Source organism: Nuphar pumila, chromosome 7, assembly GCF_984573655.1.
Source record: "Nuphar pumila chromosome 7, dmNupPumi1.hap1.1, whole genome shotgun sequence".
Lineage (NCBI taxonomy): Eukaryota > Viridiplantae > Streptophyta > Magnoliopsida > Nymphaeales > Nymphaeaceae > Nuphar > Nuphar pumila.
The window spans coordinates 17,769,395-17,792,412 of record NC_143255.1 but is presented as its reverse complement, the minus strand read 5'-3'; the positions used below and the strand labels follow the sequence as shown (position 1 = coordinate 17,792,412).

Genomic DNA, 23,018 nt, shown 5'->3' with positions numbered 1-23,018 from the left:
ACATGCTCGTTGCATACCGATTTCCTTTCATTAGCTCAGAACAAGCGGGCGATTGTTTTACTCGAGAAGCAATACTCCAAATAACCTTTTACGCCAGGATAGACGTGTAGGTTGACCCCGACAAAGCCTCTGGCCGCAGAGAGAGAGAGAGAGAGAGAGAGAGAGAGAGAGAGAGAGAGAGAGAACTAAATGTATTAGCATTTGTTTACACGAATTACCATTTATTAAAGATGAAAAACGAGAAAAACTCATTACACGGACTTGGGACACTGATACAAAGAAACTATCCATAGAATTGGAAAATATGGATGCCATGAATTTTATTCAGATTAATCAAGAAAAAGGCCAAGCCTGATAAACTCAAGAAGCTTAATCGCAGAACTCTGCCATAAAAGCTTTGTGGAACTCTGTCAACCTTGAGATGACGGTTGGAATCTTGTCCTCCTGAGGAAGTATGGTACACCTGAAATGCCACGTTCCCGGCAACTTGGCAAGCCCAAACCACAGTTTCAGACATCAGATCAACAAAACATAATGCTTTCACTATATATATATATATATATATATATATATATATATATAGAGAGAGAGAGAGAGAGAGAGAGAGAGAGAGAGAGAGAGAGCACGCTAAATGGGCAAGGAGCCAAATAAAACATGATATTGGATTTCTGGAGTTTTTTTCGAAATTCCAACCCAATAGATGTGTTCAGCACAATTGATTTACTACAAATAGACACTTAGATCATGCATTTTGAATGGAAAAAATGGTATTTAGAGCATTGAAAATTTATGAAAATTGTAGGCCGTTGATTTTTAAAACCTTATAAAAAGCTATCCATGCATAGGAATCAAATGCTACAAGAAGTGATTCCTATAAAACAAGCATATAGATAATGTTTGTAAGGTCAGAATTTCATAAAAATACCGAAAATCCAATAGCATATTTCATTTAGCACTGTCCACATACAATATAGATGAGTTGAAACGAGTGCTGTATTTTTTAAAGTGAATTAACCTTACAGATATTCTACATGGTTCAAATGCTACAAGAAGTGATTCCTATAAAACAAGCATATAGATAATGTTTGTAAGGTCAGAATTTCATAAAAATACCGAAAATCCAATAGCATATTTCATTTAGCACTGTCCACATACAATATCGATGAGTTGAAACGAGTGCTGTGTTTTTTAAAGTGAATTAACCTTACAGATATTTTACATGGTTCGTTTGGTGGGAAGCGACTTCTGAATCACCGGAATCTAGTGTGTGTGTGTGTGCAGGTTTTTCAGCGATTCAAATATCAATCGCTGTAAATATACCAAATTTTTATGACTTAACAAAAAGTATTTTTTTTTTCAAAAAAACATAATAAGGGTTGATCTCTAATAAATTGACTATGTTGAACACACCTATGAGGTCAGATTTAGTCAAAACAACTTGCACCTATGCATTTTCAATGAAAATACAAGGTTTTTTGAGTCAGGAAAAACAGTGCTTTTATTTCCCTTTATTTTTGCATCATCAGAAAAACATGTATACAGGTTGGATTCTGGTGATTCAAAAACTGGTTCCTACTAAAAAGAGGATGGTTAAAAAACCGGTTCCTACTAAAAAGAGGATATAGATCACATCCATAGGGTCAGTTCCACAAAAAACAAAAAAGTGTGCTACGTTTGTACATAAGTACAAAGGATTGTAGCTTCCGTACCTTCATTAGTAGCCAATATTTATCCTATATATATAATGTTCACAAAAACCATATTGTGAACTGATAAGAATATGTTGCACAGAAAATTATGACCAATCTATATACGCTTCAAAAGAATTGGCGCAGGCAGGGCACTTGTGTGTATGCTTAAGAAACCATTTGATAAGCAAGAAGGTAATAGAATTTCTGCAAGAGGACCCTTTGGTCGACTGAAGGATCATGAAGATCAAATATCTGATAAGCAAATTTTACCTGACCAAAGCCAGACCCAGGAACAACAACAATTCCTGTGGCTTCAAGAAGGTGACGAGCATAGAACGCATCGGGTGCGGTTTTTGATGCTTGGGCAGCTTCAATTGCTCTTTGTGGCAGGCGGATGCGAGGGAAGAGGTACATTGCCCCCTCAGCTTTGTTGCAGGTGATACCTTCTAAACAGTTAAATGCTTCTTCAAGCATCTGTCATTCCACAATTAATCGAATAATGGATTAGAAAACCATACAAATGTAAAGAGTTTTCAGTTTGCTGTCTTGGTACTGATTTAACATTAGAACTCAGCTCATTATTGATTCACCGATGGTGTGTGAGCTATGTCACATGGGTGCGGGTACGGGCACGGGGACACGGCTATATATATATATAACAATAATAAGATTGTAAATTTTAAAGCAAAAATAAAAAAGTAATTCTATTGAAGTAACAACACAAACTTACCAAAATAAATGGACAAAAATAGACTCGGTCAAAGTTGACCGAGTCCAAAATGTGGACGGACTCGGCCCCGATGCGTTGACCGAGTCCGACACTTAGTTGACTGTGTCCGAAGCCGCACCCGTGTCCGCACCCGTGACAGAACGTGTCAACGCGGGTGCATCGACCTTTTAGCCGAGTCCGTGTGACTTAGTGTGTGAGGAAACCAAGTTTAGAAACATTCAAAGTTTATTAGCCTCACAATTTGGACAGATCAAACCTTAATAAGGGATCCTGAATTGATTAAGAATAAGGCAATTGCTCAAGTACGTGAAAATGAGACTTGGCCTGACCGAGAAGTCAACACAGCACTCCCAAGTCAAATTGTCTTACAGTGAGAATTAGCCTAAAAATCAGGCCAGCAGTGCGATGCAGTTGAACAAGAACAAGGTATTCTAAAAATCAACAAAACAAATAAAAAATATATTGGTAAAAGAGCTGTCACAACTTTAGACATGGCAGCAGATAGCTAGTGACGATTTCATTTTTCATGATCAAAATCTCATCATATGTTTTCTACTATAAGAATCAAATAAAAATAACCACAACCAGTCACTCAGTGGGGCTTCATACTAATGCTGACTATCACAAAGAAAAATAACAAATATATAAATAAATAAATATATATATATATATATATATATATATAGAGAGAGAGAGAGAGAGAGAGAGAGCAACAGTAGCAGAAACAGCTCTTACCTTTGCACGCCTTGCAAGAGATGAAAGGATACAGTCTTTTTCATCAGAGTAAGAATCAAAAGATTCATCTCCTACCTGCATGCTTAACAGGGTTACATTGCTGCAAGCAAAAACTAGAGTAAGAGGCAGAAAGGAAGAATAATACCTTTGGGGGATTCATAACAAGGCTAGACAGAATCTGACCAGAGATATTTGAACACAAGTTGACGGATGCAACCTTGTAAATTTGCTCTCTTACACTAGCGCTAAAACCAGTGACCTCCATGTATCCTCCTCTTTTTCCACATTCTCCATAATAGCCTGTCGAGATCAAAATATCACATGTTCTCTTAATTCCTTGCAGAAGTATCAACTACTAATTTCAACCAAATAAAAAATCATTATAAATTTGTAAACAATGATCAGAAAGTTTTAAAATCAGCCACTCACACGTAATTGAATACTGAAAAAACAAACTCAATAGTGCCAAGCGACCCTATGGTGGACAAAATATCCAGAAGAAAGATAAAGGAGATATCTTATGGATTTGGGTCAGATGTTCGACAAACGAAAGCCATACTAATTTGATTTGGTAATTGCAAGCATGAACAACCTAAGGTTGGGCTGAGCATAATAATAAATAGACATAGATAGAAGCCTACAAAAAAAACCAATAAAAACATTGCACATAAAGTCCGGACTTTTGTATACTCTATATGCTGTTGGACAAAAATGGCAGATAAATCAACATTTTGATCATGGAAGGCCCAACAGCAAAAGAGAATCAGAAACAACTACCTTTGGAAACTGATTGAAATGATACTAAAGCAATGTCGTCTTCCCCATATCCCATAGACCTTGAAACTTTCTTGAAAGAATTGAACTTCTTATCATCAACATAAATGTTTTCCTGGTACACCTGCACTTACCAATTTTGCATATGGCAGACCATCACTATTTTACTCAGAAAAAAAGAAAAGTTCAAAAGAAGGGTGATGTAATTAATGAACATATGTTAGTGTAACTTTAGATTGCAATGATCAGAAACAATAGCACACCTCATCGGCAAGAAGAACTAGACCTTCTCTCTTACAGAAATCAACAATGTCACACTGATTCTTCTCTCCAAGGACCTAGATGCACATCAACATTAATCAAAAAGATGAGCCAACAGATTTTCTACAGAACCATCAACATAATCACCCTTTTTCATGTTAGAGATGCAGGTAACACAAATTTTGTGATGATGAAGTGAATAACAAATAAAGATAATGAACACATGACGCTCCAAAGGCTACATACTATGTCACATAGGTATGGGTGCAAGTATAGGGCATAACATGGGTACAATAGAACAATTAAAAGGATGGGTGCAGGACACACACACACACAAAAAAAAGTCTAAAACATGTTAACATTGAACACTTTTGATCCCAAGTTTTGTCTACATGTTAACTGGATCATAAAATGAAGAACATGGGTCCAGTGAAGTCTGAAATTCACTTGATCCATACCCGAAATCCCAAGTACCAGTGCAAGTACAACACAGGTAGGGGGGCTTGTAGAAGTCCCCACGTTACCCCGCGTTACAAAGGCCACACATAGGAGATGGTATTAACTGAAATAGAAAAAGATGACTAGTATTGACTGAGGATCTCCTGAAATCATCCCAATCAGGATACCCTTTAGTTGGAAAATGTGAAACCAATAAGCATATACAACAGGCATTTCAATCTTAAATCTTTAAATTCCAGGATTGTTATGTAATTCACCAAATTGCATATATTAATCTATTATGTATAGTTCTCTGCCAAATGATTCTTTTTACTATTAATCTAAGCTCATCAAGCATACGCTTTAAATTTTGTGCAGCCTTAAACTGACTGAAGACAAATATGTCACAAAAAACATCTTCACCTTTCTAGTTGAAAAAGAAAAAGAATGCCACACCACCAACAGTTGGTGTTTTCCTTGATGGGTATAGCTAAATCACTACTTTCCACACAAAAATTGCAAAATTCATTTTTTCATATTTGTATATGTCAGAAAGCAAAGCTTATTTGCCTGGAGTTCAGTAGTACAGGATTCTTGCAACTTGGCGCCTACAAACTAGGTTCTAAGGTAATGACAATGCAATTCAGCTGTTTACAATAATCTGAACATTCATCAATAAGATTGTCTTAGAAAATCAGCTCATGGTCCTTCATAGTTCCATTATAATGATAGCACTCTCACAGATCAAAAACATATAGACATACACCATGATAGGAAAAAAAGAAAGGTCCACAAATAGTTCAGAAAGCAATAACATGGATAATACTTACCTGACCGGTAGGGTTTCCTGGATTTATAACTACCAAGGATCTAACAGTTATTCCTTTTGCTTGAGCCTCTTCCAATTGTTTCTTAAGCTCAGAAATCTCTAGGCCCCAACCTGATGCTTCGTCTAAGTAGTATGGAACCTGAAACAAAATCACAATTAAAAAATCAGATGTGTATATTCCATGCATCTGTGTGCAACCATAGTATCAAATCTAAATTGCTAAATAAAGAGAGTCAAGCCTTAGATATTCAACTTTAGGAATGCCTTATATTAGAAAGATCATATAAACTACCATCTTTTGCACTAAAACACCAAATGCCCAACAATCTAAATGTCAGCACAACAGAGAGATCATCAACTTTGTGAAGGCTGGAAAATTATGGATCTAGAGACAGACTTGAGGCCAAACTGTGTAAAGAGCGAGCCTCTAAAATGCTGATAGGGAAAAAGCCAACCACAAGAAAGTTGCCATTCCAGAGACTTCATAAGTATAGAACATGCAAGGATAGATGCAAACTCTGTGAGTCATTGGGTTGTACCAAAGCCATAACCAAACATTCATATGGAAGAAAAAAGTTCCACAACCACAAAGGCATGCATAAAAAGACATGGTGTGGGTGGCAACCTTGACATGAATATCCCTAAAGCACATTTAAGAACATATCAATGTGGGGACAACTGCCCTGAATCCCTCCCAACTGGATACGAAGTGTTTCCTCAGTGGAAAAGTAACTTTTTTTCCACCCTTTTTTATAACCCAAATACTAGTGTCACCACTTTAGTGGGATGATGACACGTTCTCCTCCCATAGCAAATAAATAACATGATATTCACGTCCACAAGATTCTTCACACACACACACACACACACACACACACACACACACACACACACACACACACACACACACACACACACACACACACACACACACACACACACACATATATATATAGATAGATAGATAGATAGAGAGAGAGAGCAACATACAAGAGTGCCACCATGGAGAGCAATGGATGCAGAGTATAGAGGGTATTGAGGTATCGGGCACAGAATCCCATCTTTTTCAGATCTTAAAAGCAATTGCATCATCATGTGAACCTGCAGCATAACAATGAAAAGCAGCTCTAAGTTGTTATTATTCTCTCAAATTGGGGAATAGAAATTGCAAGTAGAGTTATGCTGCTAGAAAAAGGGAGTGGATGAAATTGCATACAGCAGGGCTAGCTCCATCTGTCAGGAAGATGTCATCTGGATTGCATGGAAAACCATCACGTGCAGCGATTCCTTCTGCTATAGCATCCCGCAATCCCTTGATTCCCTGCAATCAATTGATAAGAAATAGCACATATCTCCAACGTTAACCCATTTACCCATAAAAAGTTTCCTGAATTCAAGCTTGCATGCAAAAATATGTTTAAATACCTGACTATGACTGTATGCACCAGTCGCTCTTCCTGGAATCTGATCTAAAATTTGCCAAGCTCTAGCAATGGCATCAGCACTGAAACACATACAGTGAGTGATGTTAGCCCAGTAAAATATGCAGAGCTCAAATTAATAAACAAAAACATGGATATAAAGCAACAATGAGAAAAAAACAGTTCCCAACCAGCCATAATTCTTTTAAATACAATGGTGAAATACAGTTGCACACTTAAACTAAGGCTGCTTACCATAAAGCAACTTCTTGAGTCCGATCAGTCAGGGCACCCTAACTTGGCAATGGAGTTGTGGGTGGACATCATGTTGGGTACCTGATGGCCAAGGGTATCCGGCCCAATATGAGTCAGGCCAGCTGCATATTGCAGACCTGGCCTGATGGTAGTCGGGCCTGGTCCAGAAAGACCACTAAGCAGGTCTTTAACTGAGCCTGACCCAGATAAAAAATGAATAGGCCTGGCTTGGCCAGACAAGAACCAAGGTAGCCTAAGCCCGGCATGAAACCAATAATAATCGGGGCGGGCTTATGCCGGGTCTGGGTTTGAGTCTAGCCCATCGGGCCCTATTTGTGCCAGCCTGGCCCTGATTGGAGTCAGGCAACCTGTGGCAGGACACCTGGGCAATAGCTAATTTGATTATTCCATAATGAAATAACCAAGTTGAGAAGATCAGCAAAAGTAGGGTCAAAATTGGGATTGAAATAACCAAGTTGAGCCATGTCAGCAAAAGTAGGGTCAAAGTTGGGATTGTCATAGGACAAGTTTTGCTGGTTTAAATATGCCTGATTGCTTCAATTACTCATGAGTCGAGCATCATGAAGATTTATATTCAACATGACAAATAGAATAACCCATCTTACAATTAAAGATATAGACAAAAACAGTTTCCAGTGATGCCTTCTACATGCACTTCGGAGATCAACAATTTCACAAACTAAAACAAATAGGTGGAGCAACTGCATCATATTCATAAACAACAGGCATGATTGGCATTGATATGGTACATGCAGCTTAGACTGCTCCAGTGGCAGTTCTCCAGAGGATCCAGCACATTCAATAATGGACTTCAAGTGCATTGTTAATTGATTGCAATTCAGTTAGATAAAAAAATTACAGAATTTGGTTCATTCTACCATATTAATCTTGCAGTTGACCAAACAGTTTCTTCTCTTATTATGGATGATCCGAATAACATTGAATAAACAAATGAAGGCTCGTAAGATATCCAATTTCAACCAAGTACCTGAACAAGCCATGAGTTTCATCTCTGTCCAGGAGGGATGGATGATCACATAAAGCAAGAACCTAGAAAACAAACAAAACAATACGTTAAAAAGCTTATAAACAGGAAAGTTGCAGCTTCATGGAATTAGAAAACAAGAATCCAACATACTGACCTCCCTGAAAAAGGTGATTGGCTGCTGTCCAAGAGATTGAGGATTTCCAATGTTGCAGTAGAGTATCTGCAGAAGAAAAAACATTTCAGAGGTGTTTTATTTACACACTGAGTAGCAAGCAAGAACCACGCGTATCACATACAGCAACATGGGTTGGATTCAGAATTATTCATGAGTTATATGCTTGAGTATTTCAACATTTCACAAAGTTATACCACCCATGTGTCATGAGGAAGAATTAGTGAAATACTACACATTTGATTTTAGTAAAAAATATAACTCATGTCAAGAATCAGCGATGCACCACATAAGAACCTACAGCAAAAATATGAATGATGCACATTTACACAGATTAGTCATGCATGGTGTTAAGAATAAAAGATCACAATCTTCTAACATTATGTCTGAATAAAAACAAATGCATAAGCATAAGTTGAAAACCTATAAGCTGACAAAATACCAAAAAACGCTATAGATGCTCATGCATGCATAAAAACAATCAATGAACTAATGAACTATTGAATGATCATAAAGGCGTATTTTATACTAATATGACTAAGAAAAGGATGCACATTTGAAAACAGATCTTGATTGTGAACAATTACAAGAAAATTTGGCATCAGGCAGATATGCTTCTTGATGACAACTGAGCTACCAGAAAGAACACGCACCTCATCAAAAGGAAGAGAACCAGGATTTGCTATCAGTTCTTGTTGCAAACGCTGCCAATAAAATATAGTAATCACCATCATATGAAGCAGATTCATACACGTGAGAAGAAGAATATTTCTAAGAGCTCCAATATGTTGACCCCGATAAAAACCAACCATCAAGAATCCATCACTTCATTGTGGTGGTGGCACAAATTCGGGCTTTGGAAATAAGAAAAAGATTAAGGTGGCTTCCTAGAGAAATTTGTACTACACTACATTTGGAAGTAGCAAGCTGTCAAGTCTTATTTTCCCAACCCACTGTCAAGAAGTCACTGCTCTTCTAAGAAAAAAAATTCTGGCAATGATATCAAAAATAGGGGAAAAAACCTGCTAGCATATTATATTTACCTGGGCATGGGTCACAATCTCTCCACGGACAGCATACTCACATTTAACAACCTGATGAAAAGAAGAAACATTATTTTTCAAAAAGTCCTTGTTGTAATCTCGGATGCCAATGTAGAAGAGAACCAAAATAAGAGTTATTCCACATGAAATTTCACGTTCATGTAACTGTTATAAATGCACATTATGAGTCTATAAATCTATAGTCAAAACCAAAAAATATGTATAAAGAGTCATCCTACAATAAATGTTTGAATTAATATTTTGTGCACGTTTACAGTAATCTAATGGGTCAACAACACACTACATATCTGTAATAGTTGAAGTTGCCAATATATGGCGCATATGTCACGTAGCTGGTTCCAACATGCGATAAGACAAGTTAGTTTCACCCATTTTACTAGGTCATCAAATTGTCATCCAGAAAGATCATGTAACTGGTTGCAAGTTGGGTTTAGGCAAGTTAGTCTGGTCGCACGCTACATATCTGTAATAGTTGAAGCTGCCAATATATGGAGCATATGTCCTCCAAACTTTCAAGAGAATTGTCACACAGAGAGACCACGTAGCTGGTTCCAACATGGGATAAGACAAGTTAGTCCATCTTCACCCATTTTACAAGGTCATCAAACTGTCATCCAGAAAGATCATGTAACTGGTTGCAAACTGGGTTTAGGCAAGTTAGTCTGGTCGCACAGTACATATCTGTAATAGTTGAAGCTGCCAATATATGGAGCATATGTCCTCCAAACTTTCAAGAGAATTGTCACACAGAGAGATCACGTAGCTGGTTCCAACATGGGACAAGACAAGTTAGAACATCTTCACCCATTTTACAAGCTCATCAAATTGTCATCCAGAAAGATCATGTAACTGGTTGCAAGTTAGGTTTAGGCAAGTTAGTCTGGTCGCACACTGGTTTGAATCAGGGATGACAATGAATATAATCACACTTCTTCTCTCATGGAAGGAGTCACATGAATTGACCTGGCTCGGTCCTGGTTCTTATTCTGAGTAACTGGTAGTTCAATCTGGCTTAAACTGCATATGCAAACATGGCAATGATAGAATCAACAACAACAACAACAACTACGCCTTCATCCCAAAACAATTGGGGTCAGCGATATGAACCAAAAAAGAAATTCATTTTGGGTCTTCCACATGAATCCTTTTCCTCCAATCATTTCTATCCAACGCCATGTCCTCGGTGAGGTTCAAAGCATTCATATCCTTTCCTATCATCTCCATCCAAGTCTTCCTAGGCCTACCCCTACCTCTTTTAACTAATATATTTTCCCATTTCTCCAACCTTCTAACTGGAGCATCATTAGGCCTTCGCCGAATATGTCCAAACCACCGTAAACGATTCTCTCGCATCTTATTCTCAATGGGTGCAACACCTACCTTCTTACGTATCTCTTCGTTCCGAATCTTATCTTTTATTGTATTTCCACACATCCATCTAAGCATCCGCATCTCAGCTACACTCATTTTTTGAATATGATGTCTCTTGGCAGCCCAACATTCCGTACCATATAGTAAAGCGGGTCTAATAGTCGTCCTATAAAACTTTCCCTTCAACCGCAATGGCATTCTACGATCGCACAGAGATGAAAATGGTTTGGAAACCCAAAACAACCTGAGTTTTGTCTTGAGTCCCAACTCCCGAGACAACTTGGAAATTTAAGATTTTGATTCGATGAGAAGATGCAAACAACATGAATAAAAGACTAAAAAGAAAAAAGTAACATGGAGATAATAGCCTGATGATTAGGCAATCTGATGCAGAAATCCAACCAAAAAATTTATTTTAACGTTTAAATTTCTTATCTTACATCAGCGGCCCCAAGTGCCAGCCAGCATTTCCAGTATTTACTCCTTAATTATGATGTTGCTAACAATTTGATAACTTTGGATAACGCCATTAGGAACTCTCAGCCAAAACAAATCATCAAACGAACAATTCAGCTTGGTCATAATGGATACCACATATAGTCTACAAGTTGAAACCTTCTGTGAAGACCGAAAATATCTGATTTGCAATATAGCGTTCAACCAGTTACACCAAGACCAGGAAAGCTAAAGCTGGTAACAAGAAATGTTTGATAGTGTAGGACACAAATAGGTACTAAGATTACTAACACAAAAGGCTCGCCCTTTGCTTTCTTCAACACTCATGTGCATCCAGATACCATATCTTAGACTCCTTTAACATGAAATTATCGTTTCATTTAAACATAGACGATGATTTTGTGAGTTCACAGTTTAGTAGGGAGATCCTTGCACAAATGAAATCTTAGCACGTAAATTTTTTAATTTTCACAAAGCAACCTTGTATTGGGAAAACGTGAAGGCACTTCTGTTTAAAAAAGATCACCCAAAGGACCGCCTGCAATTGTTTTCCATCAAATAGACTAAGTATAGGCAATTTTAACAATATGTAACCACATTTACATTAAAAAAAAACATTAGAGGATCACCAAAAACCAGAAAGATCTACAGATTATGATACCAGCACACAATTTTAGAACCAACTGTCAGAAAGATCTAAAAATTACAATACAATCACAAACATTTTATAATTTAAATCCCAGAACAGGGGGGGGGGGAATGGAAAGATGAATCACTCAACAAACCTCGAACCTCCCCCAAGGAAAAAATAAAAAAGGGCAAAAACCAATACTTCGTCTAAATCCTTTGGTCATAGTCCAATCCCAAATAGCCAAATACACCGAAAGGACCGAAAAAAAGGGAAAAGAATGACAAACAAAAGATAACTTTTGTTAGTTCTGGCAGAAGGCAGATTGGTTTTTAGCATCATTGAAGATAAGAAAGACAATAACAGAGAGAGAGAGAGAGATGATGTGTTGATGTTGGTTATCGAGATTCTTGTGAATGGAGAAGTGGTGTGTTTTGTTTATGCTGTTTTTAGTTTGAACGGTATCTCCCCTCTCCTGCGTCTCGTCCCACAGAGCAAACCAAACCCAACACCAAACAGAGACCACACCAACCTTTGCCCAACCAAACATCCCCCGACCAAATTCAAGACTCCCATCATGAAGAAATCAGAAACGACCAAGCAAAAAGAAGTAAAAGGCTCTACCTTGGGATTTATTGTATCGACCGTAATCGGCGTTCTCTCCATCACAGAAGAACAGAAGGAAGAAGAAGAAGAAACAGAGGACGATGAAGACAGAGACTTTTGCAGCAAACCCACCACCCTCTTCGCTCCTCCGCTTGCGAATCTCCGCATCACGCTATTTATCTTGTCCCCTCCTCCTTGATTCTATGCTTCAGAGAGAGAGAGAGAGAGAGCCCACGGATTGTTTTGACGAATCTGTTGTCTCTCTACCCATTTTCTAAGGGCGGCTTGAAAGCAAAGTCCTGGGGAAACTTCTTTCCGAGTCGACTCAGTAATCGGCTGGAATCCGTATCGGGTCGGATTGGTTTGGGTAACCTCCGTAGGTTCTTTGTCGCATAGCTTAGAGCCCAGGGACGGAAGTACTTTTTTGTCCTTCTACGCTGCGTTTTTTTACCTGACTTCGATTGACGTTTTCGAGCTGTGGTTGCTGACATTGCCCAACTCATCCTTACGTATTGCATGTGGCATTCGTAGGTTGCCGGCTGGTTCTCGAATAGCAAAAGTCGTTGTTCCATACGTGAAAAAGATCAGGTGCAATCTTATTGCACAAATATTTGTGCTTAAATCACCCTCCATCTCGGGGACAGGCCTGTCAATTATAGGGCCAAGGACTGATGGAGGGCAATCAGGCACAAATTTTGCGCCATGTGATTGCACCCTATCCGGATTCACAAAGATGGTTGAAGTTGAATGAAGCCAAAGTGCTGGTGCAATACGATTGCACAAAATTTTGTGCATTAAGCACCCATCACTGATGATCACCATGCTTGTGTCATGTCCGATAGTGCAGGCGTCCCAATGCTAAACGCGACAAATATCAAGAATTCAAGTATTCCTAGCATGACCAAGATCAAGAATTCGAGCATCCCCTGACATCATTATTGACCGTTTCTCAGGCGTTGAATTTCGTGATAGTCTTGGTTCGCAATACTCATATATGGATCCATGCTAAAACATGAACAAGATCGAGAATTCCAGTTTGTAGCGTGAACAAGATCAAGAACTTAGTCGTTCCCTTTTTATCCTTGAGCACTGGCACCATTGACCCCTCCCAGGGTAGGGTCGATGAGCAAGCTGGTAACATCATTTTCCAGGCGGCTATTAAACAATTGCATTCAACATTGAAGAAACGGTTCCTCTACGGGATCTGACATCAAATTAGCCGTTGATAAACTAGTTGGGGACGGTGGAAGATGCATGTCAAATTTGGTAAATGGAGACATAACGACCTTTCATATTCACCCTCTTTCTTGAGGGGGGCAAGAGACGAATAGATTGACTTGAAAGGGTATTGGAGTACCAAGAAAAAAAAAAAAAGCACAAAGTATTTCAACCGAGGAGACCTTCACCCCAGGGTTGTCAATTGGTTAGATATAATAACCCGGTATCCCACTTAAATCCAAATCCGATTAGTCAGATTCGGTAGCCAAATTAGGATCCAGTTAAAAGTCAGATTCGGTATTAAAAAAAAATTTTATTAAAATTTAAATCAGAATCTAATTAAAACCTAAATATGATTAAGATCCTAATCAGTTTAAGGGTAATTAAATATCGGGTTTTAGACTAGTCAGATCCGGCTTCGGTTTTATCTTTTTCCATCATACTCCTGATCCAAATCCGAACCCTATTAGGATTCAGTTTTATCTTCTTTCATCCGACTCCGCAACACTTTGACATCCCTACTTTCACCTCTATGTTCATGTTTTGGATAATCCCAAGGAAAAACCCTCCCATCACCTACCGCATATTAGCCGGGCTTTGGTTAGTAAAACCCCACCCATCGAGTGGTACACCCAGTTTCGACCTTGCAACAAGAGACACCACCTATGGGTTTCAAACATGTGTCGTCCTGTCAATTTGGTGACATTCACAAGTTGCCCCTACCTGATGAGCAGGGCCCTAGTGATCCTTTCACCTCTATGTTCATGTGAGTTTTGTTGCCATTATTTTATCTAGAAGAGTCGGAGTTGGTGAAATACTTGGCTTTCTTTCGTGGACCCTTAACAATTCTAAAGGCTTTGGTTGGTTTGGATATTCTAATCGGAGTCTCTTTAAATAAGTGACAGCTTTGGGAGTTTCAGACCCAATTTCAATATACTTATGAGAATATCTAAATCTAGATCCAAAGAATGAATGCAACTTGAGTTTGGATTCAAGCCAAATCCAACTCACATCCCTATTGACTGATATAAAATGTGTATAATGTAGTGGACGCCATTCATTTCAATTTTTTTTTTTAATGCACGCTGGTTTAGGCTAAGGACCCCTAAATGGGCAGCATGAATCCCACTGGAAAGAGTTTTCTATTGTGATTTTGCTATTTAGATAGTTCTGTCTGACGTATTGGGCATCTTAAAAAATAATAATACACAACTTGCACATTGAATTTTGTTAATCTGATAAGCTAATCCAAATGATAATGGGAAGCCTCTTTTCTCTTGGATCATCCTAAAAAAAAACCACCTTTTGTTACTAAACTTGGACCAACAAGATACTCAACCAAACTACATCTGAACCAAACCACTTTCACAGTTGTACAACAAGAAAGTGACACTACCACCGCCACCGGAAGGTTGCCCGTGTGGCCAGTGGGGTGGTTGTGAAGGTGTTGAGTTGAAGACCCTGAATCAAAACTCTCCTTAGTGTACAGTTGTGTTCATAGCTTTCAGAAGTGTACTACGTAATGTAAGGTGGTCATGGGCCCTCCTCGCCGGGGGTTTTCCTTGGCTTAGGTGAGGGTTTCCTGTCACTAAAAAACAAGTGGAGGTCGATGTGGCCACATTTGTCACTAGAGAGTGGTGGGCATCATATTCCTTTATTAAAATATATCATTTGTCATATTTAGATGTTGCATAATGAACCATCCATCATCTATCTCGAGATGGATGTCCATGAACCAATAAAATACCATTTAAAAACAGATAAACCACCAAGAGCATCCATCCCGAGTTTATTTTATTATCAGGCAACTATCTTATATAGCAAAACTTAGGGTATCTGTTTTGAAAAGCATATGATATAGATAGTTTAAAGTTGAGTGTACGACAATTAATGCCAATTATTTAACATTAAGGTACTTGGGTGCACCCACTTATCCCCAAAACAATGGATAAGTCGATGAGTTCCCTGCTTTTCTGGATAAGTGGGCGCACCCAAACTCCCACTAGCTAAGAAGATTAAATTGGTTATTAAATTATACTGAAAACTTAATCAGTTGAAAAGATCCTGAAAACTAATCATCAGGTTAGAAGGAACGCATGTGCAGATACGAACGCCCAATGGAAATTATGATTATTGTGTTTAGGCATCATATGAAACATGACCAAGTTCATGATCTCATAGGGGATGTTCGTGAACTTCGTTATATAATGCCCTGTTCACTTGGACGTAGGGATGACAGTGGACCGGGGAGGCGACAGGGAACAAGGTCTCCACCCCTGCCCCATCTCAAAATGCTGCCCTCCATCCCCCACCGGGTTTTATCTCCACCACCATCCTTGTTTCATGTTCTCCATCCCTGGTCCAAACTGGGTGAGGCAGGGCGGGGCCCTGTTTTCCCCTCGGTCCATTGCCAGGCAGGGCGGGAAAAAGCATAAGTTCATCTCTGCCTTCATCTCCACATGGGTTTTGATTTAACCTTCATCCCCGTTTCATGTCCTCCATCCCCGGTCCAAACGGGGTGAGGCAGGGCGGGGCCCTGTTTTCCCCCTGTCCACTGCCATCCCTACTTGGATGAATGGCATCCGGTACCTCTGACTCGATCCACCCTTGTATATGGATTAGGTATCCGTCTGAACCACATACATATCAAAGTAGGGGGCGTCTGGCTTAGTATCTTGATGGATATTTTTTTTTAAAGGCAGGCTGGGTTAGGCAGACCCCTACCAACTATACCATTGGGTTTTGAACCGGCACTACCCATCTTATATGGACTGGTTGCATATGGACTGACCCCAAACCAGTCCATGGTCCGCTTCAACCTAGTTGTCTCTCTTTTCTCTCTGTCAGGGCAGGTGGGATTGAACGGTGTTGATTCCTCATTTTTTTCATTTTTTTTGGTTGAGATTTTCTAATTTGTAAAGATGTGATCTGCATGGTTTGCTGAGCAGCCATCGACTTTTGGATCATTTACATATTACATGTGAGCGTGTTTTTAAAAGGTTTAGAAAATCAATGCCTCGAAATTTTTATAAATTTTAAAGCTAATAAAATAATATTTTTATCATAAAACACATCCAAGTGTCAATTCCTAGCAAATAAATTATATTGAATACATTTGTAAGGTCTGGCTTGCAAAACATGACTTAAAACTTTGGAAGTCTGCACACAGAATGGATGGTAGGAGGAACAGATTCATATATATATATATATATATATATATATATATATATAAAATAACAAACAAAACCTTTAATATTCTAAGTTTTAACCAAAATCAAATATATTCATTCATTATAGATTCATGGTTAATGATAATTGAAAAAGAAAAACACATAAATCCTAAAAGTATAATTCAACATTCATGTTGAAAAATACCAAACCAAATCCTAATTCATACAAACATAGTAAATTATGCATTTATGCTAATTAATAAAAAAACCCAAAACTCTTAACATTTGAACCAAAATCAAGCATTTACTATTAATTATTCATGGATTCATGCCAGATGGTAATTAAAAAAATATAAAAAAACCCTAAAACCATAACTAAACCTTCATACCGTTTTACAAAATAAACAAATTAAAACCTTAAATCTAAACAAACATCATTCATATATAGCCTAATTAATAAAAAAAAATTGAAATTATAACTAAAACTAGGCATGTAGAATCATGTCTAATGTTGATTAAAAAACACATAAATATTTAATTAAATATTAATCTTATTTAAAATTCAAATTCAAAATCAAAACCTAAATGTGAATTAAAAAAATATAAAAAAATTTAAAATCTAATTAAATATTCATGCTATTTAAAAAACTAAATTAAAAACTCAATCCTAGCAAAACCCAAAACCCAAAAAAATCCAAAAAAATGTAACTAAAATTAAGCATGTGGAATCATATTTAATGTTGATTGAAAATGATATAAATACCTAATGAAAAATTAATCTTATTCAAATAAAAAATAAAATCAAAGTCCTAAATGCTAATTGAAAATCACAAAAACCTTAAAACCTAATTAATTTTTCATGCTATTAAAAAACCAAATAAAAAACTAAATCTTAATTCCTATCAAACACCATTCATATATATGCTAATTGAAAAAAAACTAAAACCCTTAAAATTTTAAGTTTCTAACTAAAATCAAGCACATGAAGTTATGTTTAATGTTGATTAAAAAGAAAAAAACACTTAAATACCTAATTAAACATTTATCTTATTAAAAAAACCTTAATATTTATTAAAAAATAAAAAATAAAAAATAAAAAAACCCTAAACCCTAAAAAAAGCACAAGAAGAAGAAGAAGACCAACAGTGGCATGCCGCCTTGCTGAAAAAGCTACTGAATGGTTGGATGCATGGTGTAGGTTTTATAGAAACAAACTCTTGGATCATCCAATTACTATGCATAAGAAAGATCTTTTAATGCTTGAAAATCAATGGCTCATGATCTTTGTAAATATTCAATCATCTACAAATCATATATTATTTTTTTAAAATACATAATCCAAAAGTTGATAATTAGCAAATGGATCATGCCAAATACATCTAATGGTTAGATTTGCAAAAAAAAAAATGTTGAAAATGCCTAGTTCACACTTTGGTTCACATATTTTTAGTTAACATATTCCAATGACCTTTTATCTATATATATATATATATATGTGTGTGTGTGTGTGTGTGTGTGTGTGGTAATACATCCATGCTAAATGAAATATGCTAAACGAAACATATTAAATAGGTTTTTGGTGTTTTTAATTTTATTTTTAAATTCTGACCATATAGATGTGATCTATATACTTGATTTTATAGCAATCAACTCTTGAAACATTCAATTCCGACACATGGGTGCATTTTTTTATAAGGTTTGAAAAACCAATGGTCCAAAATCTTTATAAATTTTCAAGGCTCCAAATATCTTTTTTTTTCATCGAAAACACATGATCCAGGTGTGAATTCCTAGTAAATTAATGATGTTCAACACAATTATAGGGTTAGAACGGCGAAAAAACAAAGAAAAAGCATAAAAATCTATTTAACACAACAACAACTACGCCTTCATCCCAAAACAATTAGGGTCAGCGATATGAACCAAAAAAGAAAATCATTCTGGGTCTTCCATATGAATCCTTCTCCTTCAATCATTTCTATCCAATGCCATGTCCTCGATGAGGTTCAAAGCATTCATATCCTTTCCTATCATCTACATCCAAGTCTTCCTAGGCCTACCTCGACCTCTTTTAACTAATATATTTTTCCATTTTCCATCCTTCTAACTGGAGCATCATTAGGTCTTCACCGAATATGTCCAAACCACCGTAAATGATTCTCTCTCATCTTATTTTCAATGGGTGCAACGCCTACCTTCTTACGTATCACTTCGTTCTGAATCTTATCTTTTATTGTATTTCCACACATCCATCTAAGCATACGCATCTCAGCTACACTCATTTTTTGAATATGATGTCTTTTGGCAGCCCAACATTCCGTACCATATAGTAAAGCGAGCCTAATAATCATCTTATAAAACTTTTCCTTCAACCGCAATGGCATTCTACGATCGCACAGCACTCCAGTAGCACTTTTTCATTTCATCCACCCAACCTTTATCCTATGATTTACATCTCCATCAATTTCTCCATACTTTTGAATGATAGATCCCAAATATTTGAAACAATCATCCACCGGTATTTTTTGCTCACCAAGCTTCACTACACTCCCATCACTACTTCGTTGCACACTAAACCGACATTCCATATATTCTATCTTACTCTTACTCAACTTAAAACCTCTTGCTTCCAATGTCTGTCTCCATAATTCTAACTTGGCATTAACCCCAGCTCTAGACTCAGCAATCAAAAGAATATCATCAGCAAACAACATACACCACGACACATTTTCTTGATTTGATCTCGTAAGCTCATCCATCACTATAGCAAATAGGAAAGGGCTTAAAGCAGATCCTTGATGTAACCCAACTATTATAGGAAAATTTGTTGTCACCCCTCCACAAGTGCGGACATTGGTTAATACTCCTTCATACATATCTTTAATTATACTAATGTACTTGAGAGAAACACCTTTCTTCATCATTGTCTACCAGAGAACATCCCTAGGTACTCTATCATATGCCTTATCCAAATCAATAAAAACCATATGCAAATCTTTGTTCCTCTCTCTATATCTCTCAATATGTTGTTTAAGAAGACATATAGCTTTCATAGTTGATCTTCCAGGCATAAAACCAAATTGATTCTCCGATATCATGACAACCTTCCTCAACCTATACTCAATCACCCTCTCTCAAAGTTTCATAGTATGACTCATGAGTTTTATACCACGATAGTTTGTGCAATCTTGTATATCACCCTTATTCTTATATAGAAGCACAAAAGTACTCTTACTCCACTCATTAGGCATCTTATTTGTCCGCCAAATCTTGTTAAAAAGATTTGTCAACCATTCTAAACCTTTTTCTCCCAAGCATTTCCAAGCCTCGATAGGTATACCATCTGGGCCAACTGCCCTTCTTGATTTCATTTTCTTCAAATTTATTTAACATTTTTATTATATATATATATATATATATATATATATATATATATATATATATATATATGTGGAGAATGAAAACCTACCCACTAGAAAACCTATCACACCTACCCACTAAAACATTTTATCAGTATTTTTTTAAAATTCTGACCTTTGATTTACTAGAAATTGAACTTAGATTATGCATTTTTTGGTGAAAAAGGGTATTTGGACCCTTAAAATTTTTTAAAAATGGCAAACCATTGATTTTTAAAGCTTAGAAAAACCTATCCATGCATCAAAATCAAATGCTCCAAGAACTGATTCATATAAAACAAACTGCATAGATCACGTCTATAAGGTCAGAATTTCAAAAAAAACACAAAAACTTTGGTAAAATGTTTCTTAGTGGATAAGTTTTCATTCTCTCTCTCTCTCTCTCTCTCACGCACACACACACACACACACACACACACACACACACATATATATATATATATATATATATATATATATATATATATATAGAGAGAGAGAGAGAGAGAGAGAGAGAGAGAGAGAGAGAGAGAGAGAGAGAGAGTCATGCTAGCAGTAGGCACAAGAGGTTATATACATTTGGTCATCCTCAGAAAAGCAAGCATGAGGCAGAACAAAAAAAACCACTAACGAAAGTAGGTCCAATTTCTCAAAATAACTTTATTGTTATTTTAAGAGAAATAAAAAAAATAAGGAGAGAAAAGGTTGACCGTTAGAAATATGTGTATATATAATATAATATATAAGAGTATATTAATAATTTCATTAATGGGGATTGGGGACGGGGGGCAAGAGTAAGAACATCCCTGCCTTCATCCCCGTACAAGTTTTGATTTTCACCTTCATTCTCAGTTCATTCCACGTTTTATGTCCTCCATCCCCGGTCCAAACGGGATGGGTTCAGAAGGATTCGCTTTTTTCCCAATCCACTGCCATCCCTATATGCATGCTTGCAATGCACCAGCAAAAGACGCTCCAAGTTGTGGGGTAGGCGTGGGATGACAAGAGCACCAACCAAAGGAGTCGGTCCAAGTTGCCTGCCATTGCGTGGCCGCTAGGTAGCACTTTAATTTCTAGCACATGTTTGCACAAATGCATCATGTGCGACTAGGCATTACCTAGTCGTAATAGTGCAAAAGGTAGAAGATGCACAAACTTGAAAGCTTCTTCTGTAGATGCTTACATCTTGACGAGGTGCTCATGAGTTGGTAGGCCTGTCAATGGGTCCGACATCCAACCCATCAAGGTGTACTCGAAGCTGCCCAAATAACAAATTGTCGGGTTCAAGTTTTGTCTCGGGTCATGAGAATAAACCAAGTTTCATATAATTTAAATTTTTTTATTATTAAAAATACATATAAAACACTTGAGTCAGGTCGAATTCCCGAAAAAAAAACAAGTCTGGTGAGGTACTTGGCAAAAATCATAACCTAAATCTAGCTTGCATATTGCTCGAGTCGGGTTTGGGTTGACCCAAATATTGTTTAGGGGACATTTTTTATGCAGATACCCAAAAATTAGAGTTCGGATTGGGTTGATTACTCAATATAAACCAGACCCATTGACAACCCTGAGTTGGTGCCAAGTCAACATGATACTATTACTTTTGATGGATAAGAGATAAGATCCCACTCCCAAACAACAACAACAACTACGCCTTCATCCCAAAACAATTGGGGTCAACAATATGAACCAAAAAAGAAAATCATTCTCGGTCTTCCACATGAATCCTTCTCCTCCAATCATTTCTATCCAATGCCATGTCCTTGGTGAGGTTCAAAGCATTCATATCCTTTCCTATCATCTCCATCAAAGTCTTCCTAGGCCTACCCCGACCTCTTTTAACTAATATATTTTCCCATTTTTCCATTCTTCTAACTAGAGCATCATTAGGCCTTCGCCGGATATGTCCAAACCACCGTAAACGATTCTCTCTCATCTTATTTTCAATGGGTGCAATGCCTACCTTCTTACGTATCTCCTCATTCCAAATCTTATCTTTTATTGTATTTTCACACATCCATCTAAGCATACGCATCTCAGCTACACTCATTTTTTGATAAGGTAAAATATGTGATGCTTTGAGACTTTAGCAATCTTGCTCATATTGCACCATTTTCAACACAATAACGTGAGAGATGTTTGTATATGAAAAGGATCCAATGAGGAATTTGGATTAGGTGCAATCACATTGCAGAAAGTGCATCTGCCGCTGCACCTGACCACCACCTATTTGCTGTTGGGCCCCACAGCTCACAGGCTGTGTCGGAAAAATTGATGGTGATAAGGTGCAGTAGCACCAGCATTTTTGTGCAATGTGATTGCACCTGAAAATGAGATAGTTGGAACCCCATGGGGGTTTATCCTAGGGGTGGCAATCGGGTCGGGTTGGCGGGTCAGCATACCTCAACACGAACCCGACCCGTTTATTAAACGGGTCGGCTGTGGCAAACACTAACCCGACCCATTTATTAAACGGGTAACCCGACATGACCCGGTTAACCCGTTTAATAAACGGGTTGGGTCGGGTAAACGGGTTGGTGGGTTAGTGGGTTAGCGGGTAGGGTTGGCGGGCGGGTCAGGGTCGGGTAAACAGGTTGGCGGGTCGAGTTTGGGTAAACAGATTGACCCGCCTGCGTAACCCGTTTACCCGACCCAACCCGTTTGCGTCTCTAGTTTATCCCCAGCTTGCCTATCAAAAAAGAAAAATTTATGCATCAAAAACGTCAATTATATAAGTGCACAACTATCTACCTTATAATAGAGTAAAACAATCCAGCACAACCAAAAAA

The 23,018-nt window shown here is 37.5% G+C and overlaps 1 protein-coding gene across 1 annotated transcript; it reads right to left on the bottom strand.

Moving 5' to 3' along the window:
* Positions 1–200: 200 nt before the first annotated feature.
* Positions 201–12,702, bottom strand: LOC149831343 (alanine aminotransferase 2-like). Its single transcript, XM_090013832.1, has 15 exons — positions 12,459–12,702; positions 9,359–9,409; positions 8,969–9,019; positions 8,298–8,363; positions 8,144–8,205; positions 6,884–6,962; positions 6,675–6,779; positions 6,449–6,559; positions 5,460–5,597; positions 4,194–4,268; positions 3,934–4,054; positions 3,302–3,456; positions 3,157–3,231; positions 1,962–2,165; positions 201–486 (listed from the first exon to the last, which is right to left on the bottom strand). Exons 1-15 carry the CDS (start codon positions 12,606–12,608, stop codon positions 370–372), a joined length of 1,560 nt encoding a protein of 519 aa, XP_089869958.1. The 5' UTR covers positions 12,609–12,702; the 3' UTR covers positions 201–369.
* Between the last annotated feature and the right edge of the window lie 10,316 nt (positions 12,703–23,018).

What these genes read in the sequence shown, in the direction of transcription:
- LOC149831343 (XM_090013832.1), bottom strand. Translation starts at nt 12,608, where the DNA reads ATGCGGAGATTCGCAAGCGGAGGAGCGAAGAGGGTGGTGGGTTTGCTG. An exon ending in CAGATGGAGCTAGCCCTGCT is followed by an intron (nt 6,560 to 6,674) that starts GTATGCAATTTC and finishes GTTATGCTGCAG; the next exon opens with GTTCACATGATGATGCAATT. An exon ending in CAGGAAACCCTACCGGTCAG is followed by an intron (nt 4,269 to 5,459) that starts GTAAGTATTATC and finishes ATGTGCATCTAG; the next exon opens with GTCCTTGGAGAGAAGAATCA.